At 36.8% G+C, this 22305-nt stretch overlaps 1 protein-coding gene across 1 annotated transcript in view; it reads left to right on the forward strand.

The window, feature by feature from the left end:
- LOC149779654 (uncharacterized) overlaps positions 1 to 22305 on the forward strand; it is a 68989-nt gene that overhangs the window by 3931 nt on the left and 42753 nt on the right. The window contains exon 2 of the mRNA XM_089940465.1: positions 16484 to 16591. Within this exon, the coding sequence (XP_089796591.1) occupies positions 16487 to 16591 (105 nt within the window). The 5' untranslated portion in view covers positions 16484 to 16486. The remainder of the gene's footprint in view (positions 1 to 16483; positions 16592 to 22305) is intronic.

The raw sequence follows: 22305 nt of genomic DNA on the forward strand, positions 1-22305 counted from the left end.
TTCTAATTTTACTGTAAAATATATACAGCACCAACCTTTTGTTTTTTTGTTTTTGCTTTACAGTACTTTATGGTACCAGCCCTTCTAACTTGACTGGTAGGTTTTGTAGTTATGGCTTTAAAGGCAATACTTTCAGGGAAAGTAATTCTAGACGTTATCAAACTATCTTATTAAACGTTACATCGTTTATGTTGTATTTTTTTAAAACTTTAAATTGAGCTATTCCTAATGAATAATAATAATAATAATAATAATAATAATAATAATAATAATAATAATAATAATAATAATAAACACGAATGTAAAAATGAATGCTACTTCCTGGCCAGAAGCAACATCTGTTATATTTTACCTCAAACCTCATTACGTAAATTGAAGTAGAAGTCCTAGCACATATTACGTTTCTTTAAATTATTCATAGGACATAGTAAATTGAGAAATGCTGTAGTCAGTGCAAAATATATCATATCCATTGAATGATGAAAACCATATTGAGTTAAAGTGTGTTATTAATAATTCATATGCATTTTACTGATAGACAAACGCTCACCTTTGCAACGTCATATATGTCTGGTTACAGTTTGTGTATTTCTGTCTACAAAGACCAATATTCTGCCTGTACATTCTGGAAATGGCTGTATTTTCATGTAATAATAAGTAATTGTTACAATATTCTGTTTTTGAATGGGGCACAGCATAACTAACTTTTCTTTAATCTACCACCCACATATTTTAAAAAGCAATGTATGCATGAATACATCCCAATTATAACAAACAAATATCTACGTACCATGATAATGTTGAGCGTTATCCTGAAACACTGAAGATATGAATATTATCGCAAAAGCTTAACAATAACTGAATGGCATTTGTTAGAGTGATTGTTTGGGAAAGCAACAGCAGGCTTGAATGTAGTTATTAATGAAAGAGAGAATAGACAATCGATGGTTTGGTTTGAGTTGGTTTGGTGTGTAGTTATTGCTGATAGAGAGAATAGACAATCGATGATTTGGTTTGAGTTTGGTTTGGTGTGTAGTTATTGCTGATAGAGAGAATAGACAATCGATGATTTGGTTTGAGTTTGGTTTGGTGTGTAGTTATTGCTGATAGAGAGAATAGACAATCGATGATTTGGTTTGAGTTGGTTTGGTGTGTAGTTATTGCTGATAGAGAGAATAGACAATCGATGATTTGGTTTGAGTTTGGTTTGGTGTGTAGTTATTGCTGATAGAGAGAATAGACAATCGATGATTTGGTTTGAGTTGGTTTGGTTTGGTGTGTAGTTATTGCTGATAGAGAGAATAGACAATCGATGATTTGGTTTGAGTTTGGTTTGGTGTGTAGTTATTGCTGATAGAGAGAATAGACAATCGATGATTTGGTTTGAGTTGGTTTGGTGTGTAGTTATTGCTGATAGAGAGAATAGACAATCGATGATTTGGTTTGAGTTTGGTTTGGTGTGTAGTTATTGCTGATAGAGAGAATAGACAATCGATGATTTGGTTTGAGTTGGTTTGGTGTGTAGTTATTGCTGATAGAGAGAATAGACAATCGATGATTTGGTTTGAGTTTGGTTTGGTGTGTAGTTATTGCTGATAGAGAGAATAGACAATCGATGATTTGGTTTGAGTTGGTTTGGTTTGGTGTGTAGTTATTGCTGATAGAGAGAATAGACAATCGATGATTTGGTTTGAGTTTGGTTTGGTGTGTAGTTATTGCTGATAGAGAGAATAGACAATCGATGATTTGGTTTGAGTTGGTTTGGTGTGTAGTTATTGCTGATAGAGAGAATAGACAATCGATGATTTGGTTTGAGTTTGGTTTGGTGTGTAGTTATTGCTGATAGAGAGAATAGACAATCGATGATTTGGTTTGAGTTTGGTTTGGTGTGTAGTTATTGCTGATAGAGAGAATAGACAATCGATGATTTGGTTTGAGTTTGGTTTGGTGTGTAGTTATTGCTGATAGAGAGAATAGACAATCGATGATTTGGTTTGAGTTTGGTTTGGTGTGTAGTTATTGCTGATAGAGAGAATAGACAATCGATGATTTGGTTTGAGTTTGGTTTGGTGTGTAGTTATTGCTGATAGAGAGAATAGACAATCGATGATTTGGTTTGAGTTTGGTTTGGTGTGTAGTTATTGCTGATAGAGAGAATAGACAATCGATGATTTGGTTTGAGTTTGGTTTGGTGTGTAGTTATTGCTGATAGAGAGAATAGACAATCGATGATTTGGTTTGAGTTTGGTTTGGTGTGTATATTGCTGATAGAGAGAATAGACAATCGATGATTTGGTTTGAGTTTGGTTTGGTGTGTAGTTATTGCTGATAGAGAGAATAGACAATCGATGATTTGGTTTGAGTTGGTTTGGTTATATACGGCACAGAAGTATATATATATATATATATATATATATATATATATATATATATATATATATATATATATATATATATATATATATATATATACATAAATGGATAGGCTTCTTCCCAACCAAAAGTACAATTACCTTAGTAGGATTCGAATTAGCACCTTCTCAGTCACGAATTCAGTAAGCTAACCCCAGCCGAATCACAACAAAGACTTACAAAAATGGTGCTAGCAGTTGCCTCGCTTTGCGCTCAGCATTAAGAGGTTAGTGTTATGACGGGTAGGCCTGGTTTCAGGATAATGTTGATGGGACAAGATGTTATATGTCTACGGCATGATGCCCCAGTGCTAGACATCACTATAAACTGACACACTGTAGACATCGTAGCTATGTGACTGATAAATTGTTACAGCTGCGTTAAAAATCAAAAATTACACACACACACACACACACACAGAATACTATAATACCTTAATATTTACAAAATGGAAAAGTTTAAAAGGTTGAGATGAACAAGTTCGGTTGGTTTATATTGCTGATCCATCTATAAACCACGAGATTACATTGGAAACCAGAGACAGTAAACAACCAAAGAAAGTGCCATGATTCATTAAGGATCAAGCATTTCTTTAAGTCTAGATCCTGTCTGTGAGGTTCAAAGTGTATTAAAGAACAAACTGCTTTACGTAGCATTTTATTTAATCAAACGATTTCGTTCATATTTGCAGTTTGTAGAATTAGGAATTGAATATATTTGTGGTCGTACTTTTAGTTTAGAATGCAAAATCAGCAATATTTAGAACCATAACAGTCTATCAGGACAGTCAGCAGGCAATAATTGAACTGCTGGAATCTGTCTTCGAATGAGAGACGTCTGTCGCACTGTTTCAATTAATAAAGGATCATGAATTCTACATTCCCATTGATACTGTATAATCAAGATCATCGTACACTGATTAAGGCTTGCATCGTGTCGAAGTGACATTAACACTTGCCTGGAGACACTTTTACACTCAAAAAAAAACTCATCTTAGAAAGCCCATGAAGTATTTATTTAAAAAAGGATATTGTTATATATGATACTTTTCAGATAAATTAACGATTCCAGCGTGATACTCATTACGATAAATCTTAATTGTGGACTGAAAGACTTTCTTAACATTTATATACGCACGTCCCTCCATCTCCCCTTTTCCAGACTGAAAGTATCATACTACGACATTGTTCATCCGTCTGTACTAAATTTAGTTAAAGCACAATATCTCCGCTGACTCTTTCTTAACAACTTGCCTTATAGTTAGGTTATTGACACAAGGACGTAATTCATAGAACATTAAAAGCCATTTCACTTATCAGACAATAACATCAATCAAGTGCACCCATATGTAGTTCTGGCATTTGTGTCATTTGTAATGAAAATTTCCAAATGAGGGTCTACTCAATGGAAACTAATTTTAATTCAAGGATATATTTTTATGCACGTTGCGATTAATGTATTATACTCTGGCTATGAAAGCTGATAATATTAAAGAAAAAGATTAAAATCGGAGCCTAATTGAATCTGTGCAAGGATCAAAAATACTCCAGACAATATGACGCAATAAGTTGACACTATTTTCATCGCTCATCACTTTCCCACTTGGAAAATAGTCTGATTCATTTAAATAATATATGTAATCGTGCTTTTAGCATATTTCTGTATGGCAAATTTCAGTATATTTCTGTATGGCGTATTTCAGTATATTTCTGTATGGCGTATTTCAGTATATTTCTGCATGGCGTATTTCAACATATTTCTGTATGGCGTATTTCAACATATTTATGTATGGCGTATTTCAGTATATTTCTGTATGGCGTATTTCAGTATATTTCTGTATGGCGTATTTCAACATATTTCTGTATGGCGTATTTCAGTATATTTCTGTATGGCGTATTTCAACATATTTCTGTATGGCGTATTTCAGCATATTTCTGTATGGCGTATTCCAGCATATTTCTGTATGGCGTGTTTCAACATATTTCTGTATGGCTACTATTTGTTCCCTGTAAAATCGATAAAATACCGAAATAAATTGCATATTCCAAGTCGTACAACCAGTATGTATGTATGTATGTATGTATGTATGTATGTATGTATGTATGTATGTATGTATGTATGTATGTATGTATGTATGTATGTATGTATGTATGTTAGGGTATGGGTATACGTATGTATGTATGTATGTATGTATGTATGTATGCATGCATGCATGCATGCATGCATGTATGTATGTATGTATGTATGTATGTATGTATGTATGTATGTATGTATGTTAGGGTATGTGTATATGTATGCATGTATGTATGTGTGTGTGTGTGTGTGTGTGTGTGTGTGTGTGTGTGTGTGTAGAACACAATGAAATCTTTAACTTTTGACTTTTAATATGGCACATGCATTCTGTATTGCGGATTGTCAAATGATATCCTCTGTTACGTGACAAACAGAATGACGAACTATGCATTCTGTATTGCGGATTGTCAAATGATATCCTCTGTTACGTGACAAACAGAATGACGAACTATGCATTTTGTATTGCGGATTGTCAAATGATATCCTCTGTTACGTGACAAACAGAATGACGAACTATGCATTCTGTATTGAGGATTGTCAAGTGATATCCTCTGTTACGTGACAAACAGAATGACGAACCATGCATTTTTGGAGCGCTAACAGGCGATGTGATATTTGACCAAAATACTTCAAAACATAATGACAACAAAAATAGCAATTTCTATCTTAATTTTAGACATAAAAAAATTTCATATTATTCTTCGAAACAATCATATAATCTTATTTTGTTTAATATTAGCATAAAGTCAGCTTTATCGCCGCAGGCATGATGATGCCGTAATCAGAAGATGGCTACGACTTTTTCGAAGACAAACAGGTTTACAAATATTGGTTTGTTACACGCATTCCACATTGAATGGAGCTTCTTTTGTGTGTGTGTGTGTGTGTGTGTGTGTGTGTGTGTGTGTGTGTGTGTGTGTGTGTAAGGGGTCTAATAGATAACTGCAAGTTTACCACGCAGTCTGGAGGGGCCCCGAGTGGCCGAGTGGTCTAAAGCGCTCTCCGTTACGGATCACTGCCATCTCACCTCTGTCTGCGTGGGTTAGAGTCTCGGATTCGGCTAAAGTGGGTATGAGAGAAAGCTTGCCGGTAGCTTTCCGAGAGTCGGTGGTTCTTTTTGGGGTTTTTCCGGGTTCTTCCTCAACCATTAATACTAGCCGCCATGTATAGCCTATCGTGTGCTGAAAAATGGCGTTAAACCCTACAGCAATAACAACAATCACGCAGTCTGGGAAGTCCAGATCATGGTAAATATAGGAACAAAATTAAGGAGTTCGGCCTCACCAGACCAGACATTTTATACGCTAAGGACCAGACATTTTATACGCTAAGGATCAGACATTTTATACGCTAAGGATCAGACATTTTATACGCTAAGGACCAGACATTTTATACGCTAAGGACCAGACATTTTATACGCTAAGGATCAGACATGCTATACGCTAAGGACCAGACATTTTATACGCTAAGGATCAGACATTTTATACGCTAAGGACCAGACATTTTATACGCTAAGGACCAGACATTTTATACGCTAAGGACCAGACATTTTATACGCTATGGATCAGACATGCTATACGCTAAGGACCAGACGTTTTATACGCTAAGGACCAAACATTTTATACGCTAAGGATCAGACATGCTATACGCTAAGGACCAGACGTTTTATACGCTAAGGACCAAACATTTTATACGCTAAGGACCAGACATTTTATACGCTAAGGACCAGACATTTTATACGCTAAGGATCAGACATGCTATACGCTAAGGACCAGACGTTTTATACGCTAAGGACCAAACATTTTATACGCTAAGGACCAGAAATTGTGTACGCTAAGGACCAGACATCCTTTACGCCAAGGACCAGACATCCTATACGTCAAGGATCAGACATTCTATACGTCAAGGATCAGACATGCTATACGCCACGGACCAGTCATGCTATACGCCAAGGATAAGACATCCTATACGCCAAGGATCAGACATGCTATACGCCAAGGACCAGACATGCTATACGCCAAGGACCAGACATCCTATACACCAAGGATCAGACATGCTATACGCCAAGGACCAGACATGCTATACGCCAAGGATAAGACATGCTATACGCCAAGGATCAGACATGCTATACGCCAAGGATCAGACATCCTACACGCCAAGGACCAGACATGCTATACGCCAAGGATAAGACATGCTATACGCCAAGGATAAGACATCCTATACGCCAAGGATCAGATATCCTATACGCCAAGGACCAGACATGCTATACGCCAAGGACCAGACATCCTATACGCCAAGGATCAGACATCCTATACGCCAAGGACCAGACATGCTATACGCCAAGGATCAGACATGCTATACGCCAAGGATCAGACATCCTACACGCCAAGGACCAGACATGCTATACGCCAAGGATAAGACATGCTATACGCCAAGGATAAGACATCCTATACGCCAAGGATCAGACATCCTATACGCCAAGGATCAGACATGCTATACGCCAAGGATAAGACATCCTATACGCCAAGGATCAGACACTCTCCTTTAGAACAGAAACTAAGCCTGCGTATAACTATTTCATGAAATATTTTTTCAGTGTGTGTATGACAAGATGTATGAAGGGTATCATACCTGTGTGGTACAGATTTATGCAGGGTATAAGACCGGTGTAAACAGATTTATGCAGGGTATAAGACCGGTGTAAACAGATTTATACAGAGTATCATACCTGTGTGGTACAGATTTATGCAGGGTATCATACCTGTGTAAACAGATTTGTGCAGGGTATTAGACCGGTGTGGTACAGATGTATGCAGGGTATCATACCTGTGTGGTACAGATTTATGCAGGGTATAATACCTGTGTGGTACAGATTTATGTAAGGCATAAAACCTGTCTGATACGGATTTATGCAGAGTATCATACCTGTCTGGTACAGATTTATGCAGGGTATCATACGTGTGTGGTACAGAGTTATGCAGGGTATCATACTTGTGTGGTACAGATTTATGCAGGATATCATACTTGTGTGGTACAGATTTATGCAGGGTATCATACTTGTGTGGTATAGATGTATGCAGGGTATGATACATGTGTGGTACAGATTTATGCAGGGTATCATACCTGTGTGGTACAGATGTATGCAGGGTATCGTACTTGTGTGGTATTGATATATGCAGGGTATCATACTTGTGTGGTACAGATGTATGCAGGGTATCATACTTGTGTGGTACAGATATATTCAGGGTATCATACTTGTGTGGTACAGATATATGCAGGGTATCATACTTGTGTGGTACAGATTTATGCAGGGTATAATACTTGTGTGGTACAGATGTATGCAGGGTATCATGCTTGTGTGGTACAGATTTATGCCGAGTATCATACCTGTGTGGTACAGATTTATTCAGGGTATCATACTTGTGTGTTACAGATTTATGCAGGGTATCATACCTGTGTGATACGGATTTATGCAGAGTATCATACAGTGTGGTACAGATTTATGCAGGGTATCATACTTGTGTGGTACAGATGTATGCCGGGTATCCGACCTTCATACGTAAAGCTGTTTAAATATTAGCAAGTGTCTAATTACTGATGGGTGTTGTATCATGCGCAACCGCCATGTTAACAGTAGTTTATTGACTGTGATGAAAATATATTTCTGGACTATTAAAAGTTTTGTGTACTTTAGTGTTTATTTCCAGAAAAAGAATGTATAATTCGCCCAGGTACAAATCCATGCAAGCCTTGAAATGCCATGAAAAAATGTATGATTCGCCAAGGCATCTTAAAAGTTTTGTGTACTTTAGTGTTGATGTCCAGAAAAAGAATGTATGATTCGCCCAGGTATAAATCCATGCAAGACTTGAAATGCCATGTAAAAATGTACGATTCGCCCAGGTATAAATCCATGCAAGACTTGAAATGCCAAGTAAAAATTTACGATTCGCCCAGGTATAAATCCATGCAAGCCTTGAAATGCCATGTAAAAATGTATGATTCGCCAAGGCATCAATGCAAGACTTGAAATGCCTTGTAAAATGTATGATTCGCCAAGGCATCAATGCAAGACTTGAAATGCCTTGTAAAAATGTATGATTCGCCAAGGCATCAATGCAAGACTTGAAATGCCTTGTAAAAATGTATGATTCGCCAAGGCATCAATGCAAGACTTGAAATGTCTTGTAAAAATGTATGATGCCAAGGCATCAATGCAAGACTTGAAATGCCTTGTAAAAATGAATGATTCGCCAAGGCATCAATCCGTGCAAGACTTGAAATGCCATGTAAAAATGTATGATTCGTTCAGATATAAATCCATGCATGACTTGAAATGCCATGTAAAGAATGGCATCAATCCATGCAAGACTTGAAGAACACAGAAATTAACCCGTAATAAGTCGTTTTAAAAGTATGAATACAATCAATTTCAAACATATTTCCTTCATTTTTCTACCTATCTGATGAAATTCACTGCATTAATTATATGTTTAAATGCATCAACTCTCTTACTTATGTTAGTCACTAACCTGAACAAGTTTACCACCAAACAATTAGTATAAACTATATTGCATTTCCTAAGGTTTAAATAGTTGGATATTTCAGTGCACGTGGCATTTCCAGTAGCTGCCTAATCGCACGTGTTGGCTTTGTCATTCTGTGCAAAAGTCAGAATGCTAAAGTTACTAAACATTTCATTTCGCCGAAGAATGTAATGCTGAATAAAAATTAAAGTAACACTCTTCCTTGATTAGCAAATCTCAAGGAAAAATCTGAGAAGAAATATAAATGAGTTTTCCACGGGACTACAATATAATTCCGTAACATGTGACTGACCCAGTTAGTGTAGTAAAACCTGAAATTCGCATGACCCATGACGTGTATTCTTCCATCACATAAATGTGCAGATTATATTTTAACTGTTGGTGTTCAAAGACATGTGATATCCTGTATTAAGTTTAAGTGAATGCAATGTCATATTGTATGCATAACTGGTTATGTATTAATGTAGCTTTGGGATCTGATTTTCCGGAATTTGGCCCAGCTCTTATGCAGATGGAGTTTAAATCTTGTTATCAGGTACATGTATATATTTTGGTTTGGTTTAATTGTTGGTGTTGCCACTGTTGGACGGCACAATAAACAAATAGGTCATTTATTGGAGAGGCAATATGATTAAAGTTCCCTGTCATTGGATACACCACGGTAACCGACGTGGGTCAGTCCAATCTTCCGTACCCGCTATTGTTCGGTCGCCAATTCGGCTTGCTCAAACAGATTTTTCCAAAATGTCTATCATTCTGTTTGTAAATAAGAACCATTATAACTCGCATCTATACGTCTTGTTTCTAGCTTTTCATAAAAGTAACATTCAGTTTTTCAATCTTCATATAATTACTAAAGCTACCAACATAGTAGTCATTGTTCCTGGTAATATTTAAGAATTTTGTTATCATATCCATTCTTGGTGTTCCGTATGCTGAATTTGAAGACCAAATCTACGTTGTGGCGGTGGTATAAGTCTCGGTATCTCTTTGGTGAACTTTCTTCCTTATAATATTTTGTTTCTAATCACTGTTTTGATTCACTTGGATCTCGCGTTTGATATAATACAATACTACTCATAACCAGTTATTAGACAAGAGGAAATTTATATTTCTTTTATTAAGTCTATGGTTGTTATGCAAACACAGACCGATAGTGTTACCTTTAGTCACCGTAACTAAGCAATCAGCATATACATGTATTGTTATTCAATATTTAAATAACTTTTTGGAATACAAAGATATTTTGGAAAAATTACACTTGAATCAACATGACACTTGAAGCCTTAGAATACGTAACTTTAGATAACTGTATAATAAAAGATGACGAACATGTCTTTCTTTCACATTTTTATTGAATCCTAAGAATATGTTAATAAAGGTACAAACTGTTTCAATAATTTATATGCGCTAATTAAACAATGTTCTTTCCCTTTTCCAAATTTATATCCATTTGACAGAATGATTTTATCAAAGTTTCTTCGCCATTTTGGAAACAAAAAAGACGTTTTGTGGGATGAAAATATAATGGGGAAAAAATGTACTACAATGCAACATAACATTATTTGATACCTTATAATAATTTTAAACAAGGAGGTCTAAGTTACTTACAAACGATATCGATAATTTACATGGCAGACACATGTAAAATGGACATGTTTTGAATTTTCTTTGGATAAATAGTTACAGTTACAGCTCTTTGATACAAAAACAAAAAGTAAGAACGATATGAAAAATATCAATGTTAAAGGGCCACATTTTCTGATACATATCTTTATAAAGCTGTAAGCATTATAGTTTTTTTTTTCCTTAGACGATCACTTCCACCCTATTTATTTTCTACTGCGGCCTCTTTTTCAAATTGCTTCATTCGTTTGATGGCATAAATTTCCTACATCCTTTCTGGCGTAATTGGCAGTGGTTACATTTACGCTGAATTTAAATGGAATCAAGTCATTTCGAAAGAAAGAAGTTTTAATACTTCTGTCGTGCGTGCTGTACTTTCAATTAAAGTTGTCATGAGACTCTATCTGTGCCTTGACTTTATAGCTGTACTATCGGCCCGTTACGCTTTCCAGATGGTCTCCATTGTCATTATCAGAATTACAAGACCGGAGATTCATAACCGTTATGGCCTTGTCAGATACTTCTGTCAGGCTTTATGAAGTGCTGAAGTGTCATGAAATTATAAGAGACAAATGCAGGTAGTGTAGAAGATCAATCAGAAAGTTCTTCAGCGATGCTAGATCTACCAATCTGACAACATTCTGTTTAAATAAGCAAAGGTTTTCAGCATTTGGCAGCAAATGTGCATTGAAAAAAGAGGAATAATCATTGCTTGTTAACTAAGCTGGAACGAAACCGGTAGAAACTGTAAGAGGAAGTTACATATACCTGTGTCTCTGAGTTGGGTTTTGCTGTCAAATATTGAATTCTTTTTTTGTTAATTATACCATCACCAATTAAAACATTTATGCTAAAATCCGAGCCCATGTAAATCAGAGAACATAAATTGTAAGAGCAAAACAATGCAAGGATTGTTTATAGGAATAGAGTTTAATAACAGATCTAAATAAATTGATTAAATAAATGACAATTCAGACGAAAGCAAAAGCTTCCACTGTATTTCTGATGTGAAAAAATATAATCTGTTCGTAGATCTATATGACATTTAACAATTAGTACAATCATGTGATAGTACCGGTATTTTTCAGGTCAAAATCGTGGGAGTAGTCCTTACTATTGTAACGTATTACTAATTATATAGTTACAGACTCATCCATAAACAAACGATTTCAAAACAAAAATCGAACAGATCATAACAAGGATTGGACAAAATGAACGCAGGGACTACGGATCGCGCTGCTTATTTCAAAGAGCTTGCAGCTTTTGTCATCCGAAGACATGCGATAGTCACACTCTGAAACGATATTAAAAGGACTCGGTAATGTGTTTTATCTCAAGGGGGAATTAAAGGGTAATGAAACATGTGTATGCTTGTCTTGCCTGGCTACGATGAAGTCATTGTAAATTTATCACATATACCACATATCCCGTGATGGTTGAGAGCTTAGCAAATGCAATTAGTAACTCTACTTTCTTGATGTGTACACGTGTAACTTGATCTGTAACAATCTCTGGTCATGGTGCATTCATCGCAGTAGAGCAGATAAATCAATCACTTGTTCTGCCACATCAATTTTAGGAAAACACAACATTGCGTAGCAGTAATCTTTGTACACACTTCCATTTTCATCTGCCTCCCAGAGTACTGAAATTATATTTTTTTCATTCTTGCTGTCTGTTTTTCCCCCTATGTTTAATAAATGCACACAAATAATTATCACGGTGACGGGGGGGGGGGGGGGGGGGGGGAGGGGGAGGGAGATATTCAGATACCCTCCGTCTAGTCGTCCGTTACAATATCTCCTCCAAGACCGTTAGGTGGAAATTCATGAAACGTTGTAACGATATTGCACGTGAGATTACCAAGTGTAAGAGTGGCTCATCCTTGACTCCCATACATGATGTCCTTGAGAGATAATCAAAGATCAGATGTTTCAAAATATATATATAAAGTTTGGTGAGAAAAAAAAATCGAAAATATACATGTAAAGATATATAGTCATTACAGGAAAATGCATCATATACGTGACGGATTTTCCATTACGATCCCTGGATCACTGTCTGCGTCTGGGGGGTGTGTGTGTGGAGAGAGAGAGAGAGAGAGAGAGAGAGAGAGAGAGAGAGAGAGAGAGAGAGAGAACTGAAGTGGTATAGGATTTAGGGGATTGTGCGGGTTGGGTAAGATTGCAGTAATGGGGTTTGTGATGTAGTGCAAGTTCACCTTTCCGGTCTGTTTTTGTCTATGAAATAAAATGTCATCGCTTTACGTTAACGATAGTATATATTTCATTTATTTTGCATCCTTCAATCTGACGACACAAATTGCTCGCGGAACGTGTCGTGCATGCATTTGAAAAACGTTGGCAGTTTTGCAATGTTCTTAAACAAACTATGGCCGAGAGAAAATGGAAACCTATACTGTTAATATATTTTTTTTTATTATGTCGGTTTTCGATCAATAAGGGGGTACTATTCATAAGACTTGTTCTGCTTACGCAAGCAAGCCAGAGTTTCCACTCAGTCATACAAAGAGTATCCTAGTCCGCATAGTGATAGTGTTTACAATTCCATTTTGAAATTGATTCTGGAAACTGTATACAAAGTTAGTTCGGATTTCTAATTGTACGGACACATTTTAACTCCAAATTACTTCGTGCACACGTCCTTTCATCATCAAGTTCAGCGATCAATAACCCGTTCCAGAGGTTTGCCTTTATTTGCAAGGCTTCACTGTTTCATGTGATTTTGACGTCAACTGGAAAATAGTGCTCCCTTGGGACTGACATCCAGACCTTTTTACGAAATATATGGAGAACAGAATATACACCGTAAAATAACAACAATAAAACAATAACATATTTGTCACATGTATCAAAAGAACTCATCAATGAACTAATTGCTACTGGGCTTTTATTGTAAGGTCATACCATTGATCGTCATTAGACACTAACAAAGCATCTTCTTACTTTAAAACACTCTCTCTCTCTCTCTCTCTCACACACACACACACACACACACACACGCACACGCCCCCGCTGTCTTATCACAATTATATAAATATAGAATGTTCCGAATGTATATCATTGTTCTTCAATGTCACGACATAAACACAATGATGCAATCCAGAATACCTTTGGATGAGTTCGCAATAATTAAAAGTGGTTTGTATTAATCCAATATTCAATGATCATTTACAATGAATATTCTTTTTATAAATAATTCCTCTCGAATTATATCTGACAAACTGATTTAAAACAGGAATGAATTATTTGTTTTATAAAATCCCTATTTATACACATTATCACCTGACTTGCACCGTAATAGAATGTGCAGACTTCCAATGAAAAAAATACTAGTCTAACTGTAAACGAGACTTGGCCTTGAATTCTTGCTACGTAATTATTCTGTTTAAACTTACAATCATGGACAAAAAGCTAGTTATGTAATTCTTGCTTTCAATTTACAAATATGGACAAAAATTAAGCACACAGTATACATTATATAAAGGACTTTTCAATTTACATTTTTACACTGTACGAAATATTTCTCCACATTGCAATTTTGATAACATCAATGGTTTTGTGAAGGCAAAAAACCTAGTTTGGTAATTTGGTGTTTTACGCTACAGTCTTATCTGGTGCAGAGTCTGGTACAGAAGCTTTAGGTGTCAAGTGCCATGCTTTAGGACGCACCATGGTAGCCGATCATGAATGATCCAATGTTGGTTTGGTCATGAGTCCGATATGCTAAATACTGACCCACTGTGGATTTTACATGTTTTACTCGCTTCTAACTACATTAGTGAGTAACTATCCAACGTATTATATATCCCGAAGCAGAACACGTTTGTGTTTTTCTATGTGTTTCATCGAAAATTCTAACTAAAGATGATGAAGATATGAAGACGACGATTTGTACGGAATGCTTAAACGCATTGATGACAATTTTTACATTTAAGATTTGCAAGTTGTCCAGTGGCACTGGTGTACCTCCAACAGTAGTGTAGAAGTTGTTCCAGTGGCACTGGTGTACTTCCATCCCTAGTGTAGAAGTTGTTCCAGTGGCACTGGGGTACCTCCAACCGTAATGTAGAAGTTGTTCCAGTGGTACTGGTGTACCTCCAACCGTAGTGTAGAAGTTGTTCCAGTCGCACTGGTGTACCTCCAACCGTAGTGTAGAAGTTGTTCCAGTGGCACTGGTGTACTTCCATCCGTAGTGTAGAAGTTGTTCCAGTGGCACTGGTGTACCTCCAACCGTAGTGTAAAAGTTGTTCCAGTGGCACTGGTGTACCTCCAACCGTAATGTAGAAGTTGTTCCAGTGGCACTGGTGTACCTTCAACCGTAATGTAGAAGTTGTTCCAGTGGCACTGGTGTACCTCCAACCGTAGTGTAGTAGAAGTATTGGTATTTGAGGCGACGTATTAACAAGCTTAGCTTTTCCATACTGTTTTATCTTGTGGTATATGCACATGACTGTCAGGCAAACGATCTGGGTTGGTTTCCTGATATGGTTAATTAGACTTTGTCTTCCCTTACATTTAGGGATTCTTCCTACTATCGGTTTTCAGGTGGCCCGGTTGAAAACGGTTTTCCTTCCCCCTTCTCTCCTAGAGGTGAATTTGGTTGACATTGTGCGATGAAAGTCAAGGTCAAAGGATGTACTGTCACGGTCTATGCATCGGGGCCATTGCTAACCAGCAAATGAGGTTGAGGCTTTTAGTCTTCATCGCGACCGCCTCCCGTTACAGTCGGTTAAACCAAAATTTGGATTACCTTTCAGAGATTCAAATGACATGAATATATTGCAGTAACTTGAGAACAAAACGGATTTGTCCAATATTAACATATGAATACTTCATATTTTATGAGCGATTTATCACCTAATATTTAATGAAAATGAGTATTTCATACAAGACAACTTTAATATTTCCATGGAGAGATGTATACAAATACATCAGAAACCACAACATCAGTGAATGAAAAGTATCATTTTTTTAAAAATAATCTTGAATGTCTTTTCTTCATTTTTCCTATACATTTATTGAGGTCCATTGATTCCCACTACTCATAATTATTTAATCGAAACGGCAACTTCTGTGACTATTTCTTGTCCATATCAATAACAGCAAGAATTTCGCACATGACTTAGAATCGTAATGAGAACCAAATATTGTATGCCGGTTACCCTACACATTAATTACCATGATATAACTCCGCATTTGTCTCTTGAAATGACATCGATGTAGCGCTTCTATTTTGACTTTGACATTTACTAACCAATATATACTATCTTTTTTGGGTTACCGCACAATAACGTGATATTTACAAAACTTTCATCTTTAATATTGACATTAAAGTTTGATCAATATATGCCTTTCATGTATTACATACATAAGACCATGCGCATATTAGAAGCCAGCTAATGTAAATACGCAGAGACCTTGCGCATATTAGAAGCCAGCTAATGTAAATATGCAGAGACCGTGCGCATATTAGAAGCCAGCTAATGTTAATACGAAAAGACCATACACATATAGAAGCAAGCTAATGTTAATACGAAAACACCAAATTTTCTGGAGTATCCAACTTGTCACTTTTGTGTTACAGCCTGTACACGTAATAAAAAGAAGAAACTATTTCAGAACCAATTCATGTTTTAAATAATGCGCACAAAGACACACACACAGACACACACACACACACACACACACACACACACACACACACACACACACACAAATGGGCAGTACCAAGGATAATACTAATCGTTTCATGTGGTCATATATGTTGTTGCTAAACACTTTTATATTTTTCTCCTATTTCAGAAAATGGAAATCAATCTCGTATCTATCCTGGGAGCCGTCACTGTCATGCTTCTTGTAGCAGAGGCCTTGACCCTTCCCGTTGACATACCACAAGCAAACGGCGAACAGGTAGGATCGTCATCATATAAAGAACACACATCACCAGAACACACACACACACACACACATAAACACACAAGCACACACACACACACACACAAGCACACACACACACAAACACACAAGCACACACACACACACACACACACACACACACACATATATATATATATATATATATATATATATATATATATATATATATATATATATATATATATATATATATATACATATATATATATATATATATATATATATATATATATATATATATATATATATATATATATATATATATATATATATATATATATATATATAAATAACTGACAAAAGATGAAAAGGAATTTTCACTGAGATACTTTTGTAATAGGTTTAGTATTCTATTTACAGAATAATTATTTTATTCATAATCTGAGCATAAATAGAAACTCCTGCTTCATTGCCTTCCAGTTCTAAACTGAGCCAGAACAAAGACACGTGCTGCGATATATTATATCTTACAGGCCAAATGAGTCTAAATACAACTCATACTCCACGTATTTTATCTTCCAAACTCCTGAAATTTTTAATCTTTGTAATCATGAACCCCAACGCAAAATCGATAGAGGTTATGATCGATATGGGTTAGGAGATACCCATTTTAAAATTCCTGTTTTAACATTAAACAAAAACGAAAACGACTCAGCCTTGACACAATCAAGCACGCTTCATCGCTATAATTTTACGCAATGTATTTACTGGTCCGCCAATAATTGTGACGTTGTCAAAATGGCGTTGTCCAAAACTATTTGCATAGTTCACAATAGTTCTAGAATAATAGTATAGTCACGAAAAATGAGCACTTTCTATATCCACTGAACGGTACCAACAAATGTTTTTGCTCTCAAATTACATCGTCTGCAAACTTGATGTTACAACAATAACACAGCAAATAAGAATGACTTTAATATATGAATGAATCTGATTGCTCATTTCTGTCCGTATATACACCTTCTATTACGACTAAGTTTCACAATAAACCGCTATGTAACAGATCATGCTACTCAATACATATTTCGAAATATCTATTCATATGACCTAGCCCATCCAATGGGAAATAACTTAATTCGTACAGAACCATCCAAACCCCGCCAGCCAATTAGAAATGAACCCAAAGATGCCATTTATTATTATTAAGATTATTATTTGTAATTGTCAATATATATGTACGCATCTATTTATAAATCCTATGTAATTGTACGCTCTTAATGTTAATAAGAACAGATCCTAGTCAGGTATGCAAAATCTAACTTAGGATAATCACTACAATTTACAAATGCGAATAAAAATGACAAATTAGATACAATCATGTACCAGGAGTTACACAAAAATATAGATATACATAACATTGTAAAGTAAACGAAAATTTTTATACAATAACGACTTCTTTTTCATATTTGTCAAATAAGCATATGACAAGAAAGTAATGTACAATCACATCATCATTTCCTCTGATGCATTTGATGTAAATGTTGCTTTCTTGCATCTTTGAATTTCATCTCACCAGTCTCTCATTTTTGTTACTCATTAATGAAAGTAAGAGGACTGTGATCAATGAATACATCAACCGGAGAAAGAGCTGAAATGTTGCAAAGCCATTATCAAAGCCAAACATTCCTTCTCAATTATGGAATAGCTTTTTATGCTTGTTGAGTTGTTTTAGAAAAATAGCATTCTGGATGATCCACACCATTTTATCTTCTGGAATCAATATTCCACCAACCCCACAGCACTGGCATCAACAGCCATTTTTAAAACTCTACTTAAATCCGGTGCCGAAGGAACTGGCGCACTCTTTAATATTGCCTTTAATTTGCCAAAAGACTTTTGACATTTTTCAGACCAATGAAACTTGGATTTCTTACACAACAAATTTATCAAAGTTTCAGCAATTATGAAAAAAATTGGAGCAAACTTTCCAGTAATATCCAGTCATACCCAAAGATCACATCAGTTGCATTTGACTAATAGACACCGGGAATCTAGAGATAGCTTTGACTTTAACCGTAACATGTACCATAATATGTCCTAAAATGTGACAAAAGCACGACAAAACTCTCTTGCATCTAATGAACCGTCACAGACCAGGCCTTGAAATCTCGAAATCATCTGAAACTGGAGCTGGAACAAGATATTTGGAGTTGCAGTTTTTACTCCACTAAATCTTGGGTCTCAAAAGTGGATCTCGACTTGCTTTCTATTTATTCTCCGCCAAGTTCGAAAACTCCGCTCTCGACTCGTTTATTTTACTCGTGTCGCGCTACATGTTACGTCATTTTTACGCTCTTCAGCGAGGAGGTGAGATGAGGTGCAAGTACCGGTCACGCGTATCCAATGTCAATAGTCATGGCGTCCGTCACGGGAGGTATACCAGATGGTCGTTTCCTTCTAAGTTATATGAAGATTCATTATTCTTGACTGGTTCAATGACTTGCTTCTAATAAATAATAATAATAATAATAATAATAATAATAATAATAACAAATGCAACTAATAATAATAATTACTATTATAATTAATTTTGACATCCGTGCTTGTCCGGACATGTAAGTATGGCTTCCATGAGGGAAAATCCATCGCTTGGTATCCAAAAGGGACAAAATCTGATGTTTCGTCGACCGAATAAGATTTGCCGCGTTCCGTTTGTGGATTCACGTTATTCAAATACATGTTGTGCATGAGATATATCCAACAACAGCGACGGAAACTCCTTTTCCTTCTTAACATTCTTACCAGTTCCTACCTCAGTCGATTATATTCTGAGAGCTGTATCTAGCTGTAGAGGTTCATTGATGATTAATGTCCCTCGAGTCTTACGATCTGTCAATTCATCTAAGAATGGTTGCATGGCGTGAATGAAATTATGAAGTACCAATTATTATCAAAAGAATTAATATATTTGTAACATAAGAGTTGGATTTTGAAACTCTTTATCTTCTCTCTAATTTCTAAGATTTGGAGGATTATTCACTGGCTTTACGATTTAAAATTTAAATCAAATCATCAAATAAGTAAAACGAACACGAATTTTAGAGTTGATAAACGCGATTAATTCTTCTTTGAGGAGCTGAATATTGATGTACAGTACATGAAGCAAGAAAGACCCAGACATTAAGGGACTGCATTTTCAAGACCTGGAATTAAAAGCTGGCTAAATGTGTCTCTTCATTTATGGATAGTTTCATGGCAGCCAAATCATATATGTGCAATAAAGCCAACGTTACTGATATGTCAGTTGCAAGCGGATTACTGATTAGTTTATGAAGAAAAGCGATTTACAACTATACGCTCTGGTCTCCGTCATTACTTTGTCATTTATTTCGGGGTTCGAGTTGCATTTGAGAAGCTGTGAGATTTGGTCAATATAATAGCTGTCCAATTTGTCACTGTATTGTCAGTGAATGGTTGCATTGTTATAGTTTGTTTGTGCACCTGCCGTGCACATCATTATGCTTTTTACGCTTGTCGCACATAATATGCTACATAAAACGATACAGACCTTGATATTTATCAAGTTAAATTTATTTTGAATCATATATGAATATATGTATGTATGTATGTATGTACGCACGCACGCACGCACGCCCACGCACGTATGTATGTATGTATGTATGTATGTACGGCTAAATGGTGCCAATTAATTTAGAATCAAAATTTGCTCTCTTGACTGTCATAACACGAATACCGTTTGCTATAAATGCAATGTTTCCAGTGGTAATTGATGATGAAGATCCGCCATTTGCAAAGTTCTTTCCAGTGGAAATTGGTGAGTAAGATGCCTCATTCATCATTAGCCTAATCGTCTATGTAAAGCAAATACTTGTCCCTCTCCTTATGCTATACCACTAACGTACCGTGCCTAGTATGTGAAGAAAATACGTGTCCCTCTTCTTATGCTATACCACTGACGTGCCGTGCCTAGTATGTAAAGCAAATACGTGTCCCTCTCCTTATGCTATACCACTGACGTGCCGTGCCTAGTATGTAAAGCAAATACGTGTCCCTCTCCTTATGCTATACTACTAACGTACCGTGCCTAGTATGTGAAGCAAATACGTGTCCCTCTCCTTATGCTATACCACTGACGTGCCGTGCCTAGTATGTAAAGCAAATACGTGTCCCTCTCCATATGCTATACCACTAACGTACCGTGCCTAGTATGTGAAGCAAATACGTGTCCCTCTCCTTATGCTATACCACTGACGTGCCGTGCCTAGTATGTAAAGCAAATACGTGTCCCTCTCCTTATGCTATATCACTGACGTGCCGTGCCTAGTATGTAAAGCAAATACGTGTCCCTCTTCTTATGCTATACCACTGACGTGCCGTGCCTAGTATGTAAAGCAAATACGTGTCCCTCTCCTTATGCTATACCACTGACGTGCCGTGCCTAGTATGTGAAGCAAATACGTGTCCCTCTCCTTATGCTATATCACTGACGTGCCGTGCCTAGTATGTGAAGCAAATACGTGTCCCTCTCCTTATGCTATACCACTGACGTGCCGTGCCTAGTATGTGAAGCAAATACGTGTCCCTCTCCTTATGCTATACCACTGACGTGCCGTGCCTAGTATGTAAAGCAAATACGTGTCCCTCTCCATATGCTATACCACTAACGTACCGTGCCTAGTATGTGAAGCAAATACGTGTCCCTCTCCTTATGCTATACCACTGACGTGCCGTGCCTAGTATGTAAAGCAAATACGTGTCCCTCTCCATATGCTATACCACTAACGTACCGTGCCTAGTATGTAAAGCAAATACGTGTCCCTCTCCTTATGCTATATCACTGACGTGCCGTGCCTAGTATGTAAAGCAAATACGTGTCCCTCTCCTTATGCTATACCACTGACGTGCCGTGCCTAGTATGTAAAGCAAATACGTGTCCCTCTCCTTATGCTATACCACTGACGTGCCGTGCCTAGTATGTAAAGCAAATACGTGTCCCTCTCCTTATGCTATACCACTGACGTGCCGTGCCTAGTATGTAAAGCAAATACGTGTCCCTCTCCTTATGCTATACCACTGACGTGCCGTGCCTAGTATGTAAAGCAAATACGTGTCCCTCTCCTTATGCTATACCACTGACGTGCCGTGCCTAGTATGTAAAGCAAATACGTGTCCCTCTCCTTATGCTATACCACTGACGTGCCGTGCCTAGTATGTGAAGCAAATACGTGTCCCTCTCCTTATGCTATATCACTGACGTGCCGTGCCTAGTATGTAAAGCAAATACGTGTCCCTCTTCTTATGCTATACCACTGACGTGCCGTGCCTAGTATGTAAAGAAAATACGTGTCCCTCTTCTTATGCTATACCACTTGACGTGCCGTGCCTAGTATGTAAAGCAAATACGTGTCCCTCTCCTTATGCTATACCACTGACGTGCCGTGCCTAGTATGTAAAGCAAATACGTGTCCCTCTCCATATGCTATACCACTGACGTGCCGTGCCTAGTATGTGAAGCAAATACGTGTCCCTCTCCTTATGCTATATCACTAACGTACCGTGCCTAGTATGTAAAGCAAATACGTGTCCCTCTCCTTATGCTATACCACTAACGTACCGTGCCTAGTATGTGAAGAAAATACGTGTCCCTCTCCTTATGCTATATCACTGACGTGCCGTGCCTAGTATGTAAAGCAAATACGTGTCCCTCTCCATATGCTATACCACTA

This window comes from Sinohyriopsis cumingii, chromosome 17 (genome assembly GCF_028554795.1).
Source record: "Sinohyriopsis cumingii isolate HCF-2022 chromosome 17, ASM2855479v2, whole genome shotgun sequence".
Classification (NCBI taxonomy): Eukaryota; Metazoa; Mollusca; class Bivalvia; order Unionida; family Unionidae; genus Sinohyriopsis; species Sinohyriopsis cumingii.